Below are 21,994 nucleotides of genomic sequence, written 5' to 3' on the forward strand. Positions count from 1 at the left end.
ATCTAAAAGTTCAGCTGCTTTTCTTATGACCGCATGGTATGGTGCCACATCCTTTGAGGGTTCATCAGAAGGAGGAGTAATCTCCCATTCAGGAGACAAGTCCAGGCGACTAGCCTCTTTTAGCTCTTCAAAAACATCATCTGACTCCATAAGCTCCCCTTCTTCCACCTCCTCCATTAGTTACCTTTGTTCATCCAGCACTCTTTGAGCCTCCCTCCTAGACCGGATTCTTACAACCGGCGTCGGCGGCGCTGTGATCGAATCCGACGGCGCCGGTGCCGGCGTCAAACGTGGATCCACAGGAGCAGCCGGCGTAGAACGAGGTCGAGTTGGCGCCGGTGAAGAAGGGAACGGCGTTGACGTCCTCGGCACCGGTAGATGCCAAGACGGCGTCGCCGGAAAAAATGGCATGAAGGGGGCCTGAGGATAGGCTTGAGGCACCCCCAAACTGAAGGCCATCGGACCCATAGGACCCGAAGGTGCACCAGGGGAGTACATGGCTCTTGAAAATACCCCGTACATTGCATTTAGATAATGCGTGGGGTCCTGACCTGGTCCAGGGAACGCAGGATACTGATCAGGCATCACCGGACTCGCGCCAACAGGTGCCGATGGTGGAATCTGCTGGGCCGAAGGCTCACCCGGAACTGGAAGCTCCTCGACCGGAGCCGGGGACGGAGCCGGAGCCGGAGTTGGAACCGGCGTCGGAGATGAAGCCGGAGCCTGAGAATGTTTCGGAGAAGCCACTGGAGAAGAAAGGCCAACAGGTGAATCCGGAACGGGCGAGGGAGATATAGAGTCCTTACGGCGTCGAGAGGGTGACTTCTACCTCGGAGCCGTACTCTTGTCCGAGTGACTCCTTGTGCTTCTTCGATTTTGAAGCATGCCCCGAAGTCGACTTCGATGCCGACCTCGATCTCGACCTCGATCTTGACCTCGTCCTAGGTTTTCTCCGGCCTCTCTTCTCTTTCTTCATCCTCGCGATGAACAGCTCACTTCTCTCTCCTTGAGAGCCTTAGAACTCATCTTGCGGCAGCAAGAACATCCCTCTACATCATGGTCCGATGATAGGCACCATACGCAGTCGTCATGTGGATCCGTGATGGACATATGCTTCCCACATTCACGACAGGGCTTGAATCCTGACTTCTTTGTCGACATTTTCACAGAAGAAGACAAAGAAAAGCAGTAGAAAAACAAAGTAACAGTGAAGCTACAGATAGAGATTCCCGACATCCGTTGGCATCGACGGCGCGGAAAAAAGGGAACTGACGTCATCATGCCGACGAGGTCTTCTTATGGAGCCGGTGATGTCAGCGGAGTCGCGAGCGGAGCCGTGTCTCTGCAACGTCGTCTTCCACCTTATCGGCGTGGACTGCTACAAAAGTTTCCGAATGTTGCTGGCGCAGGGGATATTCACAAGGTGAGGAATCCACTGGCAGATGTATCCATCAGAAATAATGTTACCTCAACACCCAGGGTTTCATAGGGAAGACCCCAATAAGTGGCCTGGGTACTTGAATGGTGAGTTGGTATATTCCTTTACCTGAACAAATATAGCCCAGAAGGTCACTCTAGCAGCCTAGTGATTGGGTCTGTGCAGATCGCTTGGTCGCCAAGTTTGTTATCCTGAAAAGCTTGGAAACCTCTTTAGAGGCGGGAAAGAGTCCTGTTGGGGGCTGGGCTAGGGATGTCTCCAGGCACGCTAACATTAGACAGCTCCTTGTTCAAAAATGACTAACATGGAAGGATGGAATCTATAGCTAGCAGATGGATCCAAACTTCTGCTACCAGTAAGCCTTATTTGGATTACCATTTATGAAGAGCCATGGTGGTATCTTTGTGATAATCCACTTAGGTAGTTGAAGCGAGTCACGTGAAGTTGCAGGGGTTGTTGTGGTTTGGAGCTATGCTTAACTTGTAAACATACATAAATAAACCCAGGAGCCCGACGATTTTCTTGGGAGTCTGCCCCCAGAGCTGCCGAATGCCAGGGTTGCCGATTACCAAGGCTGTCTAGTCCTGATTCCATCTCATGCTTTATTCTTCCACCACTGTGCACTTCCTGTCTCTTTATCTCACATATGGGGGTCCTTTTTTCATTCCCGCTTAGGTCTTTGCCAATGTTGTTTTATCTTTCATTTTCTACTTCTTTCTACCTTCTCTGTCTTGGTCTGGGTCAAAGTGTTACCATGAAAAATAAGTCTTGGTCCCTAAAGAGGGGCAACAGAGTCCACCGCCTGCAACCACCAGCACACACTAGCAGTGGTTGCGAGATCCCAGGTTTAGTTCCATTAGCATATGAAAAAGTTATGATTCTGAATCTACAGACTTCAGGCTGACTCCATTTGTTGCTGTTCACAATGAGACTTCAGATCAGAAGTGGGCTTATAGTCAACACGATGGCCAACCTTCGAGCTGTGAAGATGTTCAGCACTGCAGTGCACCTTACTTTGGAGAATTGCATCCAGGACACAGAATTTAGAAGTGGACACCTTAACTTCAGTTCCTTCCCTTTATAACTGGCGCTTTGAAGTTCTGAACTCAGTCTTTGCTTCTGAAGGGGCGTCAATGGTTTCTTCTGCCGATTCTTGGTTCTCCCTCTGAGAGCAGGATTCACTGCGGAAAGACCTTCATGAACTCATGTAAGGTCCCTTTACTTATCAACAGCTCAGGATCACTTGCATTCACCAGACTACCTGGATTACTGCAGCGCCTTAATGAAATAAAAAATATCCCCTTCACCCCTTACTATGAGGTGATCTCGTAGTCCTGCTGCTGAGCAATGATTCTGAAACAAAGAGCCAATGGTTCTGTGGGACTCACTTAAGTCACCCCAGGAGGTAAGAGTATGTGTCAATGTTTGATCATATACAAAATCACAATGTTACTGTTGTTTACAACAGGTGCCAAAGAAAATATCAATAAAGTGCAGTGCAGTGCAGGCAGCGCAGTGCTCATAAGTGCAGTAGTGCAACAATCAAAATATGATACATATATACAATATGGATATCCAGGATTCAAACTTATTGGTCCAGCATAAATACTGTTCCAGAAAACTACATTATTACAGATGATCCTCACGTTAGAGTCCACGTTTCAACCCACAGGTTATTATGGTGGGTCTCCTCAGGAGCAGAACTCCCTCTGACCAGGCACCTCTCAACTGTTCGCGTCTTGCTTTTATGGAGGTCTCATTCAGTGACATACATTTTCCTTTCTCCCAGGGGATCGAACGAGCCTCCCCGCTTCTTCATAAGTCTACTGGATTTTCGATCGCAACACGCCGCGTCAGCCTATTTGGTTCTTTTGAACAAGCAGACGCGACGTGTTGTAGTCGAAAATCCAATTGAATTGGGAAGAAGTCACTGAATGCTTTTATTTTTAAGGAACTGCATTTGGCTCTCATGTCCACACGGGAAGCGCTCTGAGCTGGTAACCTGGAACGAGTCGGAAACATATCAGCTTCCACATGCTTGATCTAGCCAGTTGTGGAGATAATGCAACTGTGATGCAATGGGGACAGTGCTTCCGGCGAGGTCAGAGTACAGTGAGATGGGAAGCTGGGCAGGACAGGCACTGCTGGCACGCTGGACTTGTGGATATATTAAGACATAGGGATAGGACATGACGGTCCCTCTGAGCCATGCATCATGCAACTACACAGATGCACTGACTGAGCTGTAGAGGGAAGGTCAGATCTGAGGACCATTGGTACATAACAAGTTAAGTAAAAAAACACACAACTCTGCCGCATGAAACGGCTTCCGCAATATTTCTGTAGTGTCGCTGGTTGTGTGCAGAGATATATGGACAAGACACATATGACCAAGACACTGATGTCAGCCTCAGCAAGTACCTTCATGATGATGTAAAAGGCCAGGTAGAGAAGCAGGTTACAGATGAAGATGCCCAGCATGTAAGAGGCGAAGTCTCTGGGACGGTAGACCAGACCGAAGATGGCGCTGAAATGGAGGAGAAAGACAGTCAGGATAAGGAACCTGTGTTCACCCAAGTCACATTCATGGCAGTAGAACCAATGAGAACAAAGAGACAGGGCGTTATTTATAGATCTGATTATCTATATGTTAGTCTGCAATCTCCATCTCTGACGGGCACCACTTATTGTCGAGCACCCACCCACAAACCACCCATGCCATGGTCTTCTTGGCCTAACATATGGTGTGCGAGCTTGGCAAAGCATGAAACCATCGCACAGGGCCTTCAGCCCTTTCGCAGTAGGATATGGTTTCAGGGTGTGATCGACAACCATGGCCTCTACCCAGGCTCTGTACTCCCATATCCTACTGCTTGGTGGGCTCTTGGCGAAGGGCACAGCTCCAGCCATGCATTGTGCATGTCCGCTGCGCCTCAGGCCCAGGGTGGAGCTTTCAACATGCTCTATACGCAGCCCTTTACACCACAGACCCTGCCTGCTGCACACAGCATTCTAGGTAAAGACCTTCCAAGCAAATCTGTGCTCAGAGGATCTGGGTGCCCAAGATCAAAGGCACTGAGGACGGCACCCTCTGGACCAGCGGCTCTCTGCCAAGGGCCTACACTCACAGCCTGTGCCGAATCCAGTGCCCCCAAACCCCCTGGGGATCAACACCAGCCACGGGGCCATTGAATTCAAAGAACTGCGGATAATCAGTGGTACACTTATTTCTTTGTGTGGTTTGACAATGGTTTTTTGAGTACCATTTTTTGCTTCTCAAATGAAGCGTGGAAATTTAAACTAATTTGTCACAATAAGAAAATGTTAGACCTATTATAGGAATCGTCTGGTCCCTTCTAGGATTGGGTGTGACAACTGCCTCTTGCATGGCCCCAAAATGCTTTTCCACAACACATGCTTGGGAATGGTCCATGTTCTGCAGTATGGTCCCCCTGTGACCCCATTGGCTCCCTGACTCCGACGGGCAGCCAACAGGCTGCAGTGGACCTTATCAAAGGCCTAGAGAAGTTCCACCACATCACCTCTGGCATGAGGGAACCATGCTAGACGTCCCAAAGTTTGCGTTTATCTTCAAGATTCACTGAGTCATCCACATGGCCATACTCCATCCCCCTGCACAGAATCGAGAACATCACCTCAGCACCTCACTGGAAGCAAGAAACTGCAAAAAGGAGAAAACCAGAAGAAGCGCTTTCCCCCGCTCCATTAACAGGATCATGAACATCATCGTAATATACATCAAACCTGCCCCAACCCTCCTGCAACTCAGAGGGAGCTGAAGATTCATCTCCTCAAAATAAATCCCATCTGTACAGGAAGGGACTCAAGACTCCTGCTCTGTAGCTAGGTTTGCGCTTTAATAGACGACGTTGTCACAAATGGAACAGTTTGAACCTCTTGCATCACATAAGAATGGCCATAGTAAAACCTTTAATTGGTGACAATCAGACTCGCCCAACTTCATGTCAGGAAGTTGGACTCGAGTTGCCCCTTACTGTTAAGTCTGGTCTGAGCGTGAGGAAGCAGAAGCATGAGGCGATCCACGCGGAGTCCTTGTCACCGTAGGAAAGGCTGGTGGTCATTACAGAGCGCTGCAATGACTGGACACAACGAACACTGCACGGGAGAGCACCAGCAGGGAACTACGTTTCTTGGTAGGCAACAAACTCTTGGGCGTCTACAGAGATGACAGACATCCTGGATCTTCAGGTATAACTTCACCCAGTCACGCGTGGTGCACAGCACCCATGGTGCATGCCACTCGTGGTGCACGGCACCCGTGGTGCATGTCACTCGTGGTGCACGGCATCCATGGTGCATGCCACTCGTGGTGCACAGCACCCGTGGTGTACGCCACTCTTGGTGCCCAGCATCTTTCCGAGGCAACTGGGCTGCAGTGGTGCTGCAGCCAAGACCTTGCTACATATGTGTTCTGTTTCAAGCGCCAAGACCTCTTGCTTCCTAAAGTCACCCACATCCTTCACTAGACCCTTAGATTTTCATCCCGTCCCCCCAGCCTGTATCCACTCCCCTTTGCTGTACAGCCTGAAAGCCTTAGCTATCCATCTCAGAGCCCATGCCAGCAGCTAGTTGTCTATAAAGACCAAAAACCAGGGGGCGCTGTTAAGGCAAGGAGTGCTGCGTTCACAGGACCTTCTGAAACAGCCATGAAGTTAATGCACCCACTAATCTACCCATCATGGCTGCCTCAGTCCTTTTACACCAATCGAAAATGACAGACAAGTTATTAACTACCACTGTCCAGTAGTTTTGAATCAGTGTTTCTACCAATTTTCAGTTCTGAACCCTGCCCTGGCTAGACCCATCACTTTCACCAGAATCCTTGACCAGAAGTACTGAAACACAATACAGCAGGTTAGACACTGCCCCATCGCTCTCTCCAGAACCCTCTTTTTCACTGTAAGCAGAGCGAGCCCCGTACGTTTCATGACCCCCATAGGGAGCCCCAGACCTCCGCTCTCCACAGATCTCAGCACGTCCTCAACACTCCTTGTGCAATCACACTTTCTAATCCTTGTGCATGCCATGACAGGCACACTCAAAGAGGGGTGTCCTATGAATTCACAGATATAACAGATCTTCCGTACACACCTGACAAATAGTTATTTGCCCTATCCATCTTCAGCTAAGACACCAAAGGACACCTAAAGGAACATCCTCCCTCCAGTGGTCTCCCCGGCCATCCATTCCCCTGGACAGATACATCACAGAGCAGCAGAGCAGGCAGGGGGCAGAGGAACAAAGGACGTAAGACACATCTTTCGCCACCTCCCACAAACTATGGGGCATATTTACAAAGGCCTTGTGTGATGCTTGTACCACGCAACGTATTTATGAAGCCGCGCAAAGCCACTTTTTGCCTTTGAAGGGCTTCACAAATCTGGACTAATACAGCGCAAGTTGCTGCGTTGCATTACTCTACGCAAGGAAGGCGTTCCATGGGCGTTGCATGGGTGTTCCCACACAACTCTCATGATTTCTGACGCATTCCCAGATTTACCAAACCTGGTAAACCTGGGAATGCGCCAGAAAGATACTCCTCCCCAGGGGAGGCGTACAAGGAGAAATATCTTTATTTCTCTTTGTTTTTTCCTCTTTCTCGGTGTGCTGCATTTTGCAGCAGAAAGAGGAAAAATGCCTCTATGGATTGTCTTTGTGCAGACAACACAGACCCCCTTGCACAATGGTGCCTGCGTTGGTGCTAGGCTGCAGAAACAGCTCCAGCGCGGGGGGAAGGACAGGAGTGCACTATATTGGATGAATACGGTGCATTCCTGACCTTTCCCTGTGATGCAGGGCAGCGCAGCAAGGTGGCTTGTTGCTCTGCCCTGCGCCACCAGTCCCATAAATATACACCCAGTGGCGGTTGCTATTTAATGGCGTTGGGGGGGCTGGATTGCGGAGGGAGGAGAAAAAAAATGAAACAATCAGCTGTGTGTCGTTGCCGCTTTTTGGTTCTCTTCGCCCGCTTCTAGGACTCCAGGGCAGGAAGCAGGAATAGGAAGCACGCAGGCTTCCAGGCTCCCCTTAGCCAATCACAACGCTGCAATCGTCTGAGCGCCAAGGTTAGCCACTCAGACGGGGACAGGGAGCATGGGCATGTTCTCCACCCAGGCTGTAATGCAGCCTAGGTGGAGAACATGCAAAGTGAGCATGACGGTTTAGCTGGCCCAAGACGGCCGGCTAAACCAACATGCGCACTAGAGAGTGCGAACCACTCCTCCTCCAGCTCCTCTGTGAGAGCCCAGCCCCACCCTTCTCCTACACAGCTGAGCAACAACGGAAAAATAAAATGATAATAACGGTGAGTTATCATTTAATTTTTTTCCTTTTTGACCTGCTCAGTGGGGCGAGGCTCCTCCGCCTTAGCAGATGAGCCGCCCCTGATGCCCCTATCAGTCAATGCTGAGAGCAGACCATGCGGGACAACAATGTCACACAGCATGCTGGGCCTCATCCCTAGTACCAGGGTAATCCTGACGGGGTCTGTAATGGGAGTTATTGGCCCCTTTGGGATTACAAAGTCGCAGATTGGCAGCATCTCACCCAGAGGCTTCAACGACTGGAAGAAGGCAAAATCTCCACTCTGAACACCACGCAAACAATGCTTAACTTGTAAAAAACATAAGTGCTGGTGCCCTCGTCAAGAGGCCACTACAGCTTGCACTACTCATTGCCCCAATACTGCCACCAGTGACAGAATTAACATAACTACCAATCAACACAACCTACAAGTATGACATTCCAGACTATTCCAGACCCCAATGCTACAATAATGGCTTGGGCAGCAGATATTAGTCATTTTTAATAGTCATTGAAACAATAAATAATTGTTGGTGTGACAGTGCAGACTGTCATAAGTGCTGGTGTTGACAATTAAGTTCTGGTGCCGAGAGCTGGAAACCACCAGTCGCGGCTCGCAATACTTGCGGGTGGGGTGGGGACACGGGGGAGGGGGGCATTGTGCAGCGGCTCACGGGGGCGGGGTTAAAAGAAAAGCAAAAAAATCTTACCTGCCCGGGTCCCGCGACGCCTTTCCCGTGTTTGGCGTTCTCCTGAACAGGAACAGGCATGCTCCCTCCTCTCCCGTAAGCCAATCACAACGCTGCAATGGCAGCGTTGTAATTGGTGCGGACCGCACCCAGTCGGGCGCCTGTAGGGAGGCTATTTAAATGTACAGTGCGCTTGACTGGTTTGGTCGGCCCCAGAAGGCCGGGCAAAGAGTCGGGGTACTCAGAGTGGTGCAAGCCACTCCTCCCCGACTCGCCAACCCGCCCGCCCCCAACCAGGCATACCCTCCTGCCCGCCCCCAACCAGTTATACCCTGCCTTCTGCTTTCTCGCAGTGCGAGAAGCAGAAACATAAAATGGTATTTAAAATACCGAGAAAGCAGTGGGTCAACGCTCCTCCGCCCTAATGGAGGAGCCGCCCCTGGAAACTACTGGCTCAAATTAAGCACTGCAGGCAAAACATGTGTGGATTATTCACCTAAATCTGCAGCATGTCAAAGCCCCGGAGCCATTAATTCCCATGAGATCAGTATTTTCTAGGGCAGGAGAGCGCTCTCTGACTTGTAGTGATACTTACAAGGACCAGTTCACGAGGTTCCCAACGATGAGCAGCACCATCCGATCCTGGGGAGACAAAACAAAATGGCGTCAGCACCGCCCCCACACTAATGTCTGTGTTTAATGTACTGAGATGGAGCAGGAGGCCCTGGACCACAGACCCATCTGTGTGAACATGTCTGGAAATGGGGGCCAGCCGCCATAGCCAAGTTAAACTGAGTACAATGAGGTCACACCAGGGCAACAACTTCACAGCGACACAAGCCAGGTCTGAGCAACACATTCCATCTTGGTCTGGTAGGGTAGAGCTAGGTCGAGAATCCAGTCAAAGAAACACAGGGGCCACAATGAAACACAGGCCAAAAAGACATAGTTATGATTCCCCACGGATGATCATCAGGGTGATCACTTCCTGGATAGGCTATATGAAATTATTACCTTAGTGCACCCTCTAGTGGCAGCACAACATTACTGCAAAAGACTCCAAATGGATTTCTAATATGCATGTAAATTACTATTTTGCATGGAACACTTTCGTCTAAATGCCATTCCCTGACTGTATATAAATCAGAGACAAACAGGGCTTGGTTATGAACATATAAGCAGTGATGGACACAATCCTGGAGGTATACGAAGTGATGACGTAAACATGCTCTGAACACATCTCACTCTGCTGTGAAGGAACTCCCTCCAGACGGCTCTTTTCATATATGTGCTAACAGAGGAAACAGAAAACTTCAAAGAGGAGCACACAGTGAGACACAGGCAGGAGCACATCACATGGCAGGAGTGCATCACGTGGCAGGGGTACATCACGTGGCAGGATTAGTACATCACGGCCGGAGTACATCTTGGGGCTCATTTATGAGCCCCTGCGTCACTTGTGCGCCACAGGTGCGTCACTTTTTGTGATGCACGCACCAGTGGCGGAAAACATGTGCCATGTTGCACCACATTTACGAAGTGACGCATCTAGGTAGATGCGTCACTTCGTAAACCCCTGCGCTACATTATACCTGCGCCAGGTATAATGTATGCAGGGTGGGCGTACCCCCGCAAGAAAGGGTCGTAGCAGTGGCGCAGCGAAATCTATGAGATTTAGCTTTCGCTGCACCACTTCTAGGACGCTAATGCGTCAAAACCTTACGCCTGCCTCATGGCAGGCGTAAGGGTGACGCAGGCCCTTTCACATGGGGCTTGCCCCATGTGAAAGGAACATTGCTTGAGTTGCGTCAGGCTTCTGACACAACACCAGCAATGCGCCACTTTTTGCACCGACAGATACGTCAGTTATACAGACGTATCTGTCCTTCCTTGCGACATGATGCATCATATTATAAATATGACGCATCATTGGTGTCGCAAGGAGGGCGCACTGAGAAGTGACACATCGCTGCTTTCACGCAGCGATGCGTCACTTCTCATAAATGAGGCCCCATGTGTTTAGCAAAACAGGCTTGGGTCCTTATATTACCTGGACTAGACCACACAACTAGTGTTAAGCAAACATAGTGCCAGATAGACCATTCATGGTAAATGAATATTGAAACGAAGCCTTGGATGGTACTTCCAAAGTACGCGTGATTTATTTCACTTTTCTTTAGAAATATTTAAGAAACAGCATGTCCTAACATTCATTTTATGTCAGATGTCGGGACCACACTTTTTGTTTTGACACATAAATAAAATCATATGGTGTAATATTCAAAGCATCATACATAGATTAAATAGTGAAACAACACAGTGAAACACATTGAGACACATTCACATTTAGCATAAATAATATACAATGTGAACAGAGCGGCCAGTCCTGGCTTGAACTACCGCTAGGCGGACATTTAATTATTCGTGGACTGAAGCTACAGCCTAAAGTCCTGCCTGTGTACAAAGCTAAGGGTATGCTGAATTGGGAAGGGTGTTGTCTAAAAAGGGAAAATTAAATCAAGAACATTCCCTCGTGGCACACCCAAAACCGCTGAACCCATTAGCATGAGCTAACGCGTTTCGGACCCCATGTGATTCTGGGGTTCTCCTCAGGACTAGGCCTTGTCTTCGGGAACTGTGAAGGGAATAATGATAAACAAGTATTATAAAAGTGAAACCCTGTTCTCCCATTGCCCCTCCCTTGTAGAGTAAAACTCTGTGATTAAGTACCTGCAAGTTTGTCAGGGAGACAGCTGTTCTATGAATCGGGGACGCATGGTTCTCGTAAGAAAAACACTACAAATATAAACAGAATGGGGCAGATTTATGACGACTGGCGCATCCCTGCATATCAGCAGGGATGCGCCAGTTATTATGCGCCACAGCTGCGCCACCATGGATGCGCCGCATTTATAATGCGGCGCACCATGGGGCAAAAACGGCACAGATGCGTGACGCATCTGTGCCGAAAAGTGGCGCATTGCTGGAGTTGCGTCGCAAGCGCGATGCAGCTCCAGCAATGATCTGGGGGGCCCTATCTTTACAATGCTGCGTCAATCCTTACGCCTGCTTCAAGCAGGCGCAGGGTTTTGACGCAGCATGGGCCTAAAAGTGACTGAGTGAAATCTTGTAGATTTCACTCAGCCACTTTTAGGAGGCGTTCCTGCGTCGGAACGCCCCCACCTGCCCTGGAACGCCTACATGTGGCGCAGGGCTTTACAACGTGACGCATCTCCCAGATGCGTCACGTTGTAAATACCCCGCACCATGGCGCAGGATTTGCGCCGCTGCTGCGTCACAAAAGTGACGCAACGGCGGCGCAAAAGTGGCGCAAGTGCAACATAAATCTGCCCCTATGTGTTTTAATCTACTTCTCTGTAAACCGGTAGAAAGCCGAGTTCTAAAACTCAAACAGTCACTGTACCTTACAAGGTGGTACCGGGATCTTGTACAAAGAGGCTCCGTGATTTAAGCCCTTCTTTAAAGCTTCATTCACTCCCGGTCTTCAATCCAGCCCCACTCAATGTTTGCCGTTTAAGCAGGAAGCAACTGATGCAGCTTTTGCCGAAGCGCCCCGGAGGAAGATTGGAATTCTTTTGCAAGCAGCAAGGTGCCTTTCAACTTTTTCTAATCCCAGGCTGTGTGTGCTACAAGCTGCTGCACCGGCAGAGCTGTGACAGTGGCAGGATTTATTACATTTTAAAAGTTACCGGAGACACATGCGTTTTCTGCCAGCATGAGAGCCTGTGCTCTCCCTACCCAGAGTAAATGAAGCTTTAAAGAAGGGCTTAAATCACAGAGCCTCTTTGTACAAGATCCCGGTGCCACCATTTAAGGTACAGTGACTGAGTTTTAGAACTCTGCTTATGGGGACAACGACCTTGAGACGTTGCTGTCTGGCTGGTAGTCCACTCTTGCTGGTGGGGGTTGTCTTTGGTGTTGCTGCTTGTGTTTAGTCGGCGCTTGCCTGGACTGAAGAAGCTTCGGGCTCCTTGGGGCTCTTGGTGACGTGCAACCGTTTTTTTCTCCTTTGAAAGTATAGGCGGCACGTTGGGCCATGTGGTGCACTCGTCAACTGTCTTGGCCGTGTCAGTTCTGGTACTAATGCGTGTCGCAGCAGTGTTGGGTCCACAGTGGTGCTGCTGCCGCGGTGAGTGTCGCCGTCTGGCTCGAACGGCCAGTCTGTGTCCAGACTTCTTGGGGTCTTTGTGTGTGCATGGAAGCATTCGCACTGCCGCTAGCTACTTCTCCTATCTCTGTGGCTCCTTTGGCTGTGCAGGGCATTCTGCTGACCCTTGGTAGGTTTCCTCTTGCTGGGAGCATTGTGCACGCTGTGTGGACGTGTTGTGTCGTGCACCACCCCAAGGGGCACGGTGGCTTCTTTTCCATGAGGCAGCAGGTTTGCTGGAGCTGGGAACTACACTGGGGTGGTGATGCAGGTGAAAGGTAGTTTGTGGTGCTAGCAGGCCACGGTTGTCACTTGCTGCTATTTTGAGTCAAGGTTGCCTCCGACAACGTTACCCGGTAAGTGGTGCCACTGGGTAACTTTAAAGAGTTCAGTAGTCTGTCTTGCACTGCAGGTAGTTTCATTGTAGTGTGCTTGGTTGGTTTGGCTGCAGTACCACCGGCGTCCACCAGATGGCAGTGCAGCGCTTCTTTTGCAGGTCCCGGCAGTGTTTCCTGGAACTGAGGCCCTGCAGTTCTGGCATCCAAAGTGGAGTGTCTACCCTTGCTGCTACGGATGTTCTGTGGAGGTAAGTGGGTGTACTGCGAGCTGTTGCTTGACTATGCTGGGTGGCAGGGTGGCTTGTCTGTCATCTGCCGTTCACCCGGTCGATGTTACTGGGTGCTGGCTGTTTCACTGTGGACCACGCCAGCCTTAGGGCTACAGCAACTTTCCTGGGGGTGCGGTGCAAACAATACTGTGTAGCTGCAGGGGTCGTGCAGGGCAGGTGCAGCCTCCCGACGCGTTGCTGCGATGTGTAGGGCCTTTTATGCAAGAGTCAGGAGCTTGAACTGGCATCTTTTCTGTACAGGGAGACAGTGGAGTTCCCTGAGGTAGGGGCTGATGTGGGTTTATCTAGAAAGATCCAGGACGAGTCTGGTTTTGGCGTTCTGTATGGTCTCTCATCGACAGAGGAGGTGAGCTGCAATCCCTGCGTGGAGAGCGTTGCCATGGTCCAGTCGGCTGGAGGTGAGTGCCTAGGTGATGGTGCGTCTTGAGCTTTGAGGTAGCCATTTGAATATTTTACGAAGTATGCAGAGGATGAAGAAGTAGGAGGAGATGGAGTTGACCTGCGTCGTCATGGTTAGCTTGTTGTCCAGAATGATGCCTAGGTTCCTAGCGTGGTCAGTGGGGGCAGGAGCAGGTCCGAGTTCTGAGGGCCACCAGGAGGCATTCCATGGGGAGTTTTTGTTTCCAAAAATCAGTACCTCTGTCTTGTTCGTGTTGAGGTTCAGGCTTCAGTCTGGCTCTGGTGGTGACAATGACTCCATTACATAGGAATGAGGTTTTCTTACCATCCACTGTTCAGCAACAGTCACCAGGGGATGTTACCATCCCGTGCAGAGGTTTTGGGAGTGCTGAAGGTGGACAGCTGTCAGGTAGCTACCTGGTTCTCCTCAAACATTGTGAAACATTATAAAATCCAGGCTGGAAATGCTTGGGTGTTTGCAGTGCGATCTTGGCTTTTTCCTCTGTGACATTTTTAATCTTATCAAATAAATGTCAGTCCCTCATTCTACTTATTGGATGCAGGGTGTTTTTCAAGATGTATCACATTTATTCTCTGTTGGACTAGATGTTTCCTTATCTTCATATGAACATGACCACATTATATGGAAAAGTGCCATGCAGCAATTACCTCTCTTCCATCAGATGAAGCATGAGTATGAAACATGGGAATGAAACAGGAACTGGAAAGGTGTGAGCCCTATGACATAAACGTCCAAATTATAGTGGGGCAGAATGGAAAAATGTAATAGTTTTTATTTTTGTGATATTTGAGATAAGACAAAATAATTAATTTGACCGCATAAGTACTCTGTTGAGGAAGTCAAGATTCAGTGTATTGATAATTATTGACAATTAAACTATGCATTGCTATGGTAAAGATGCCTTATAAAATCACATTCGGTGCATGGAAGTGTATTTTAACTAATTATTACATAAAACAAAAAATAGTGTCTTACTGGTGTTTTCCCCAATGCGTTCCATTCCAATCTGAAAGTCATGTTGACTTGCAATGAAAAGGGCCTATGCTGTTCGAGCCTTCTTTTAATGTCCACGCTTGAGGGTGCCTCGTGTGTACAGTGTGGCAGCTGCCCCATTGCCTCCTCTCACACGGACATCCCTCCCTGCAGGGATGCTCAACCACAAATTTCAGTGAAGACAGTTGCCAAATGGGCAGCTCAGGCGATGCCACTGCAAGACTATCATGTTTGGTGTCTGCACATCTGCAGAGGCCATTAGACATCTTAAGTCCTGCATGTAAACCTTCCAAAAACAGCTATGTCTGTACTCTCTCTAAGCATTCTGAGTCAGGCTGCATTACACCTGGCTGTCACCTAGCATGTCTGGGGTGTCACCTTCCATGTCTGGATGTCTAGGGTCTCACCTATCATGTCTGGGGTCTCACCTACCATATCCATGGTGTCTCCTACCATGTTCAGGGTGTCCCCTAGCATGCACGGGGTGTCACCTAGCATGTCCGATGTGTCACCTACTATGTCTGGGGTATCCTGTACCATGTCTGGGGTGTCACCTACCAAGTCCAAGGTGTCACCTACCATATCTGGGGTGTCCGCTACCATGTCCGGTGTGTCACCTATCATATACGGGGTATCCCCTATCATGTCCAAGGTGTCACCTACCTTATCTGGGGTGTCCTCTACCATGTCCGGTGTGTCACCTACCATATACGGGGTATCCCCTATCATGTCCGGGGTGTCACCTACCTTATCCGGGGTGTCCCCTACCATGTCCAGGATGTCACCTACCATATCCGGGGTGTCCTTTACCATGTCTAGAGTGTCACCTGCCACGTCAAAAAGGTCCCCTACCATATACAATGTGCCCCCTAACATATCTGGCGTGTTCCATACCATTTGCGGGGTATCACCTACCATTTCCAAGGTTTCCCCTACCATATATACAGTGTCCCCTACCATATGCAAGGTGTCCCCTACCATATTCGGGGTGTCACCTACCATATCCAAGGTGTCCCCTACCATATCCAGGGTATCCCCTACAATCTCCGGGGTGTCAGCTACCATGTCCAGGGTGTCACCTACCATACCTGGGGTGCCCCTACCATGTCCGGGGTGTCACCTACCATTTCCAGGGTGTCGCCTACCATGTACGGGGTGTCACCTACCATGTCCAGGGTGTCACCTACCATAACCGGGGTCTCACCTACCATAACCGGGGTCTCACCTATCATGTCTTGGGTGTCACCTATCATGTCCAGGGTGTCACCTACCATAACTGGGGTCTCACCTACCATAACTGGGGTCTCACCTACCATGTCTTGGGTGTCACCTACCATGTCCAGGGTCTCACCTACCATGTCCAGAGTCTCACCTACCATATACATGGGACGACTGCACTGCTGTATACAGTCCGTGTACAAAACTGCAGCAATCCTGCGGAAAATTCCAAAATCTGCAACAGAAAACAAGTCAATTGTGATGAAAATGTACATGGGGTAAAGGTATAACAGTGAAGTAAAAAACTCCAAACACCTGTCTGAGTAGTGCTGAGGTGTAGTATTAAGCAATTCATTACTACTGTCTATCAACCTTGGGAGGCCATGACAAGATCCATGCTTGTGGTTGGCAGGTCACAAACATGGGCAGACAGACACACGTCCCCACAGCAAAGAGCACATGTACAACCTCACAGCTCCACACTGACAGAGGGGCTGAGAGAGGACGGCAGGAAGTCCTACTCCAGACATGGCTGCACCCTAAGCTCAAACAATGGAAACACTGCCCCAGCCCCACCAATAGGAAGTGTCAACAGTCATAGCTGACCTTTAATAATCTACAAGAGCTTATCCCCAGGAGTCTCTGCTCCTGGCTTTATGCACCTTTGAGATTTGGTGGGTACTCATGTCTGAATAAATAACATGTACCTGTAATAAAAGAGGGTGCCCCTGGTTGTCCACACCAACTTACGTAGTACCAAACCATATCTTGCAAAACAAATCTCCAATGGTTAAAGTATAAAGCACCTCGTCATGGACATAAGCACTATATTAATGCAACTGTAATACAATACAATAGAGGTATTTTGTGAGTGGTGTGGTCCATACACATCAAATACATCAAGGGTTAATCAACCAGAAAAGAATAATACCCCCTCAGTCTGGCTACTCACACCACACTTATTCTTATTTCAGATAATGGTTTTAGATACCCTTGGAAGAGGCCGTTTGGTCCGAAGAGTCGGCAGTGGAGAATAACTTCTTCACCAGGTGAGTTTGTCTTGATACCTAGTAAATACGGTGCCGTGCTGAATAATTTTGGATGTGGTCTGGAGATTCTTTTCTTTGATTTGTTTGCATAATTAACAGGTCTGCGGACCGTTTTGGAGATACAGGGTGTGTGTGGACACTATGCCAGGTGACCTGGTAATTTGGCTTTTCTTGAAAACACCTGGGGTTTCGTTAATGTTTGAGACTCGCGAGGTGGAGTCTATTTTGAAGAATTGGTGCGGTCTGTGGACTGATCGTTGGATTTTGGTTGTTTGTCGGATGCAAGTAATGAATTTGTCTCTCTGTATTTTTGAAGATGCCCTGTTTTAGCAAGTTTTGCTGTTTTGGATGCTGTTGTCGCTCTGCTGATGCTCGATTGGAGGAGAGCCAGCCTGTGCCTCCAGAAGGCACTCCGAATTTTGACATGTATGTGAAACATGGCCATGGCCCTATTAAGTTTAGTACACTATGGCACAAATATACAAGGGACAACGCCGAGTTACAGTGGCCTTTGACAGGTACCTTTGATGAAAAGAAGTTGAATTTCCTGCAGGATAAATTGTTTGCAAAAAGAGGTAGGCAGTCTATGTTTGACAACCATCAGGTATGGCAAAAGGAAGCTAAGCAAAGACAGATAAGAGCGGAGAAGGAGGACCGGAGAGGGAAGATGCAGACAGTAATGCAAAAGGCTATAGCGTACAAGAGGGAGAAGATAGAGAAAGGCATAGAATGTGCTGATCGAAAGTTTAGGCTGCAATGCGATAAGTCTTATGTTACACGTGAAGAAGGCGATCCTTTTCTGGAGGATCTGTTAGATGTGCGGCCATCACCCCTTTATGCCCCACAAAGGGTATACACAGCAGTCCCACCAACTCCTCATGCTGCCGCCTCTGGCACCATTTTAGATGGAGCACCCCACATTACCTCTTTGGCTCCAAAGACCGAGACGACAGCGATTGTAGGCCGATCTGCTGTGCCCGTCATCCCAGGCTCCTCCCTACCTCTCTCGCTTACACCCCCTCCGCAGACACTAGTGTTCCCGGTTCCTGTTACATCTGTGAGTGTGTCCTCCCCACCTTCCTTTTCCGCCCCCTCGCTGTACGCAGGGACACCACTGAGAGGAGAGAGTGGTGGGGATCGAGAGGCTGCTAAAGAACAGATGGGGCGAGCGTTGATTCGGTCTGACAGAGAAGAAGATGGTGGCTGATCAGGCCTCAAAGTGGGCCCAGAGTCCGATTTACAGTGTGGAGGAAGAGTGGAGTGTGCTGAAAGACCAGGAGCCGTTTGTGCAGCAGCATGTCCTTAAGCATATGTCGGCTACTTTGATTGGGCTATGGGAACAGTGTTTCAATGGTGTTGCCCCTCTAATTATTTATGATATTCGGGATAGTGTGTACGCGAATGGTAAGGCTCCTAATGACGTTTTTAGTAATGTTAATTAATTGATTGGGTACCGAGGCAGGTTGATCCAAAAGAGTTTGATTGCAGTGTCTCAGTTTCCTATGAGGGAGGTGCATCCCATTTATTACCCTGAAATACCGGAGCTGCGAAATGGGCATGACTAAGTCATCAGACAACGGGTGGAGGGACATTTTCAGAAACAGTGGGTGTATTCTCCTTGGAAAAGGAGTGAGGTTTTATCTCTTAAGACCCAGTTGCCCGACCCTAGAAAGAATCCGACTGCCTATTATAAAGAACTGACGGAGACTGCGTCCTCGACGGTGATGATGCTGACCAATATTGAGATGTTTTTCGGTCTGCTGGTGCCGGTTGATATCTGGCGGAAGGTGCATACGCAGGACAACGTAGTGGAGTTGGGTGGCAGTTGGAATGAGATTACAGCATGGGATAAGGAAAGGATGCCTAGCGAGAAACCTAAAGCTGAGATACTAGCTTTGCCAGGCCAGATTATCATGTATATGCACTCCTTGATCCCACCGAGACGAGTGGACTGGGATCAGTTGACAGCATGTCGCCAGAAGAAACATGAAAGTGTATCTGATTTTTTCACTAAGTTTGTAGGGTTGTTTTTGGATTTTAGCGGACAGGATTTGTCAATGGAGGGAGGTATCCAATTGTTTGTTAACAGGTTTGTTACGAACTTGCTTCCAGAGATCGCAACTCGGTTGCAGGCTTCGGAGAGCACTTGGACTACCTCCTCCCCGTCAGTAATATTAAGTATGGCTCAGTATTATGAGCACAGGGAGAACGAAGAGAAGGAGAAGGTAGAGAAGAAAAATAAGGACTTGAAGACGAAGGTGTTGATGCAGCAGGTGTCCGGGGGCAGTGGTAGAGGGCGTGGAATTGGTCCGGCCCGGCAGTTTCCCCGCACTAGCCAAAATACATGCCTGTGGGACCGAATCAATGCACATACTGTAAAAAGGAGGGACATTGGGGTACTGAGTGTCCAACACTGTTGCAAAGGGTTGAGGCTTCGAGAGGATGGGGGTCACGAGGGAGAGGTAGGGGAGCAGTAGGATATGGCGGGAGTAGGGAAAGTAAAGAACAACGAGGTCGGTCCGAGCAGAACTATTTAGATGATCCAAGGGGACATCAGTAATACCATGAAGATTATGACTTGGACAAAGTGACAGGACTTAAAGACGGCTAGGACAGCCAGGGACAGGGTGAGGGATCAATCCAGATCCCTGTGGACCAGCGAGGACCCTATGTCACTCCTGGTCTGCAGGGCTCAGCTAAGAAATTCTTGGTTGACAGAGGCGCAATGAATACCTCTGTTTCTTGTTCACTGGTCCCCAGGGCAGCCCTGTCTGGCCAAAACAATGTTTCGGTAGGCTTCTCAGGCATACCAGTTGTGAGCCCCATCTCCGAGCCTTTGGCTTTGACTATTGGTCCTTTTAGTGTAGACTCGCCCTTCTAATTGACAACAAATTGTGGAGAAAACTTAATGGGTTTGGACCTGTTGAAGAATTACATGCGACCATTTTGTGCTCTTCGTATGGCGTCTATATTACATTGGACCCAATGTGGTGAATTCTAAGCAGTGTTTGTCAAAAGATGAGCCTCTTCCTGTTGAGTTTAGGGAGGTGCCCATGACATTATGGGCTACGGTTGACTTAGACGTAGGGCTGTTGCAGATACCTCCGGTTTCCATCAGAGTTAAGGACAATGTTGTACTGCCTCGTCTTCCCCAGTATAAGATACCACAGGCAGTGGAACGGGCGCTGCTGCAGATTATACAGGACTTGATTGCGTCTGATGTGGTTGAGGAGACGAATGCTAATGTGTGCAATAGCCATATTCTTCCCATCCTAAAAAAAATACCTTCAGGTTCCCCGATGACCATCCTGATGTCTACTGTTTTGTGATTGATTTGCGTGAGGTGAACAAAATAGTAATTCCCCAGTTCCCTGTTGTTCCCAACATCACTGCTCTTCTGACAATGATTCCCCATACTGCTACATATTTCTCAGTCATTGACTTGAAGAATGCGTTCTTCAGCATTCCCATACATCCAGAAATCAGGTATCTTTTGGGATTTTCCCTGGCTGGCAGGAGTTTTAGATTCTGCCGTGCTCCTAAGGGCTATACTGAGAGTCCCAGTATATACAGTCAAGCCTTAAAAGCCCAATTGGACTCCCTCGCTCTTCCCTCAGGTAACGTATTGCTCCAGTATGTGGACGACCTTCTCATTGGCTCTGACACTGAAGAGGGTTGTAAAAAGAGTACAGTTAAATTGCTGCGGCATTTGGCACACCATGGACATAAAGTGTCCCTTTCTAAATTTCAATATTGTCGACAGGAGGTGACCTACTTAGGTCACCCACTGTCAAAGGAGGGAAGGACACTAACACCTGAGTTTGTGGCTGCTATAACTAAGATGCCCATCCCTAAGACGCAGTGGGCTGTGCGAAAGTTCATAGGCATCACTTTGTATTGTCGCCACTGGATCCCTAATTTTGCTTTACTAACAAAACCCCTACTGCAACTAATCACTAAAGATGTGCATGAACCCCTGCCCTGGACGCATGATTGTCAGCATGCTTTTGAGCAATTAAAGATAGCGCTTTGCTCTGCACCTGTGCTTGGCACCCCAGATTACCAGGAGCTGTTCGTGTTGCATGTACACGAAACGGCTGGCTGCGCACTCTCTGTCTTAACACAGGCCTTTGGAGGTAAGCAAAGGTCGTGTGCTTACTTCTCTGCTCTGCTAGACAATGTCGCCAGAGTCCTCCAGAGCTGCCTGAGAGCGGCCGCGGCAGTGCCATTTCTATCCGACAATCGGCAGGGCTCGTCCTTCATACTGATCTCACAGTAATGGTACCGCATGCTGTGGACATACTCGTGAACAGAACAAAGACACAGCACCTTACCAGTGCACGTCTGACTGGTTATGAGTTGACCCTGTTTGCACCACATGTCACCATCAAAAGATGTGCCACTCTGAACCCAGCCACGTTACTACCCCTTCCTTCTGAGAGTGAGGAGGTGGACTTGCATGATTGCATCTACCGCATGGAGGAAGAGACGAAGGGATGGGTAGACCTGACTGATGTTCCCGCATCTGAAGCCCAAGCGGAGCTATATGTCGATGGCTCTTGTTTTAAATTACCAGATGGCACAACAACAGCAGCATATGCTATCACCACCTTATGCACTGTAGTTGATAGATCACCAGTTTCCTATCAATCTGCACAAGCTGCAGAGTTGGTGGCCCTTCTTCGTGCCTGCGAGTTGCGTGAGGAACTGGTTGTCAATATATATATATACTGACAGGCAGTACGTGTTTGGATTGGCTCATAATTGTGGGCGACTCTGGACGGAGAGGGCGTCCTAACGTCCCATGGCATGAGGATACAGAATGGCCATTAATACACAGACTTTTGTCAGCCTTAACACTCCCTAAGAGACTAGCAAGAGTGAAGTGCAGTGCTCATAATGCAATAACTGATGATGTTGGGAGGGGGAATGCATTTGCGGATCAGACAGCAAAGGAGACAGCTCAGACTGAAATGAAAAGGATATTTGTGGCAGGTCCAGCTAGATGGGTGCCTGAGAATGGGATGTTTGAGGATACGTTAGAG

General features: G+C 49.0%; 1 protein-coding gene across 2 annotated transcripts in view; it reads right to left on the minus strand.

Annotated features, from left to right (window-relative positions):
- Positions 1-21,994, minus strand: part of SIDT1 (SID1 transmembrane family member 1) — a 588,249-nt gene that overhangs the window by 25,454 nt on the left and 540,801 nt on the right. For both annotated transcript variants that reach the window (XM_085621093.1, XM_085621092.1), the window contains exons 20-22: positions 16,059-16,135; positions 9,068-9,114; positions 3,860-3,965 (exon numbers count right to left, since the gene is read on the minus strand). In XM_085621093.1, coding sequence (XP_085477219.1) covers positions 3,860-3,965; positions 9,068-9,114; positions 16,059-16,135 — 230 coding nt within the window. The remainder of the gene's footprint in view (positions 1-3,859; positions 3,966-9,067; positions 9,115-16,058; positions 16,136-21,994) is intronic.

Source organism: Triturus cristatus, chromosome 8 (genome assembly GCF_964204655.1).
Source record: "Triturus cristatus chromosome 8, aTriCri1.1, whole genome shotgun sequence".
NCBI lineage: Eukaryota > Metazoa > Chordata > Amphibia > Caudata > Salamandridae > Triturus > Triturus cristatus.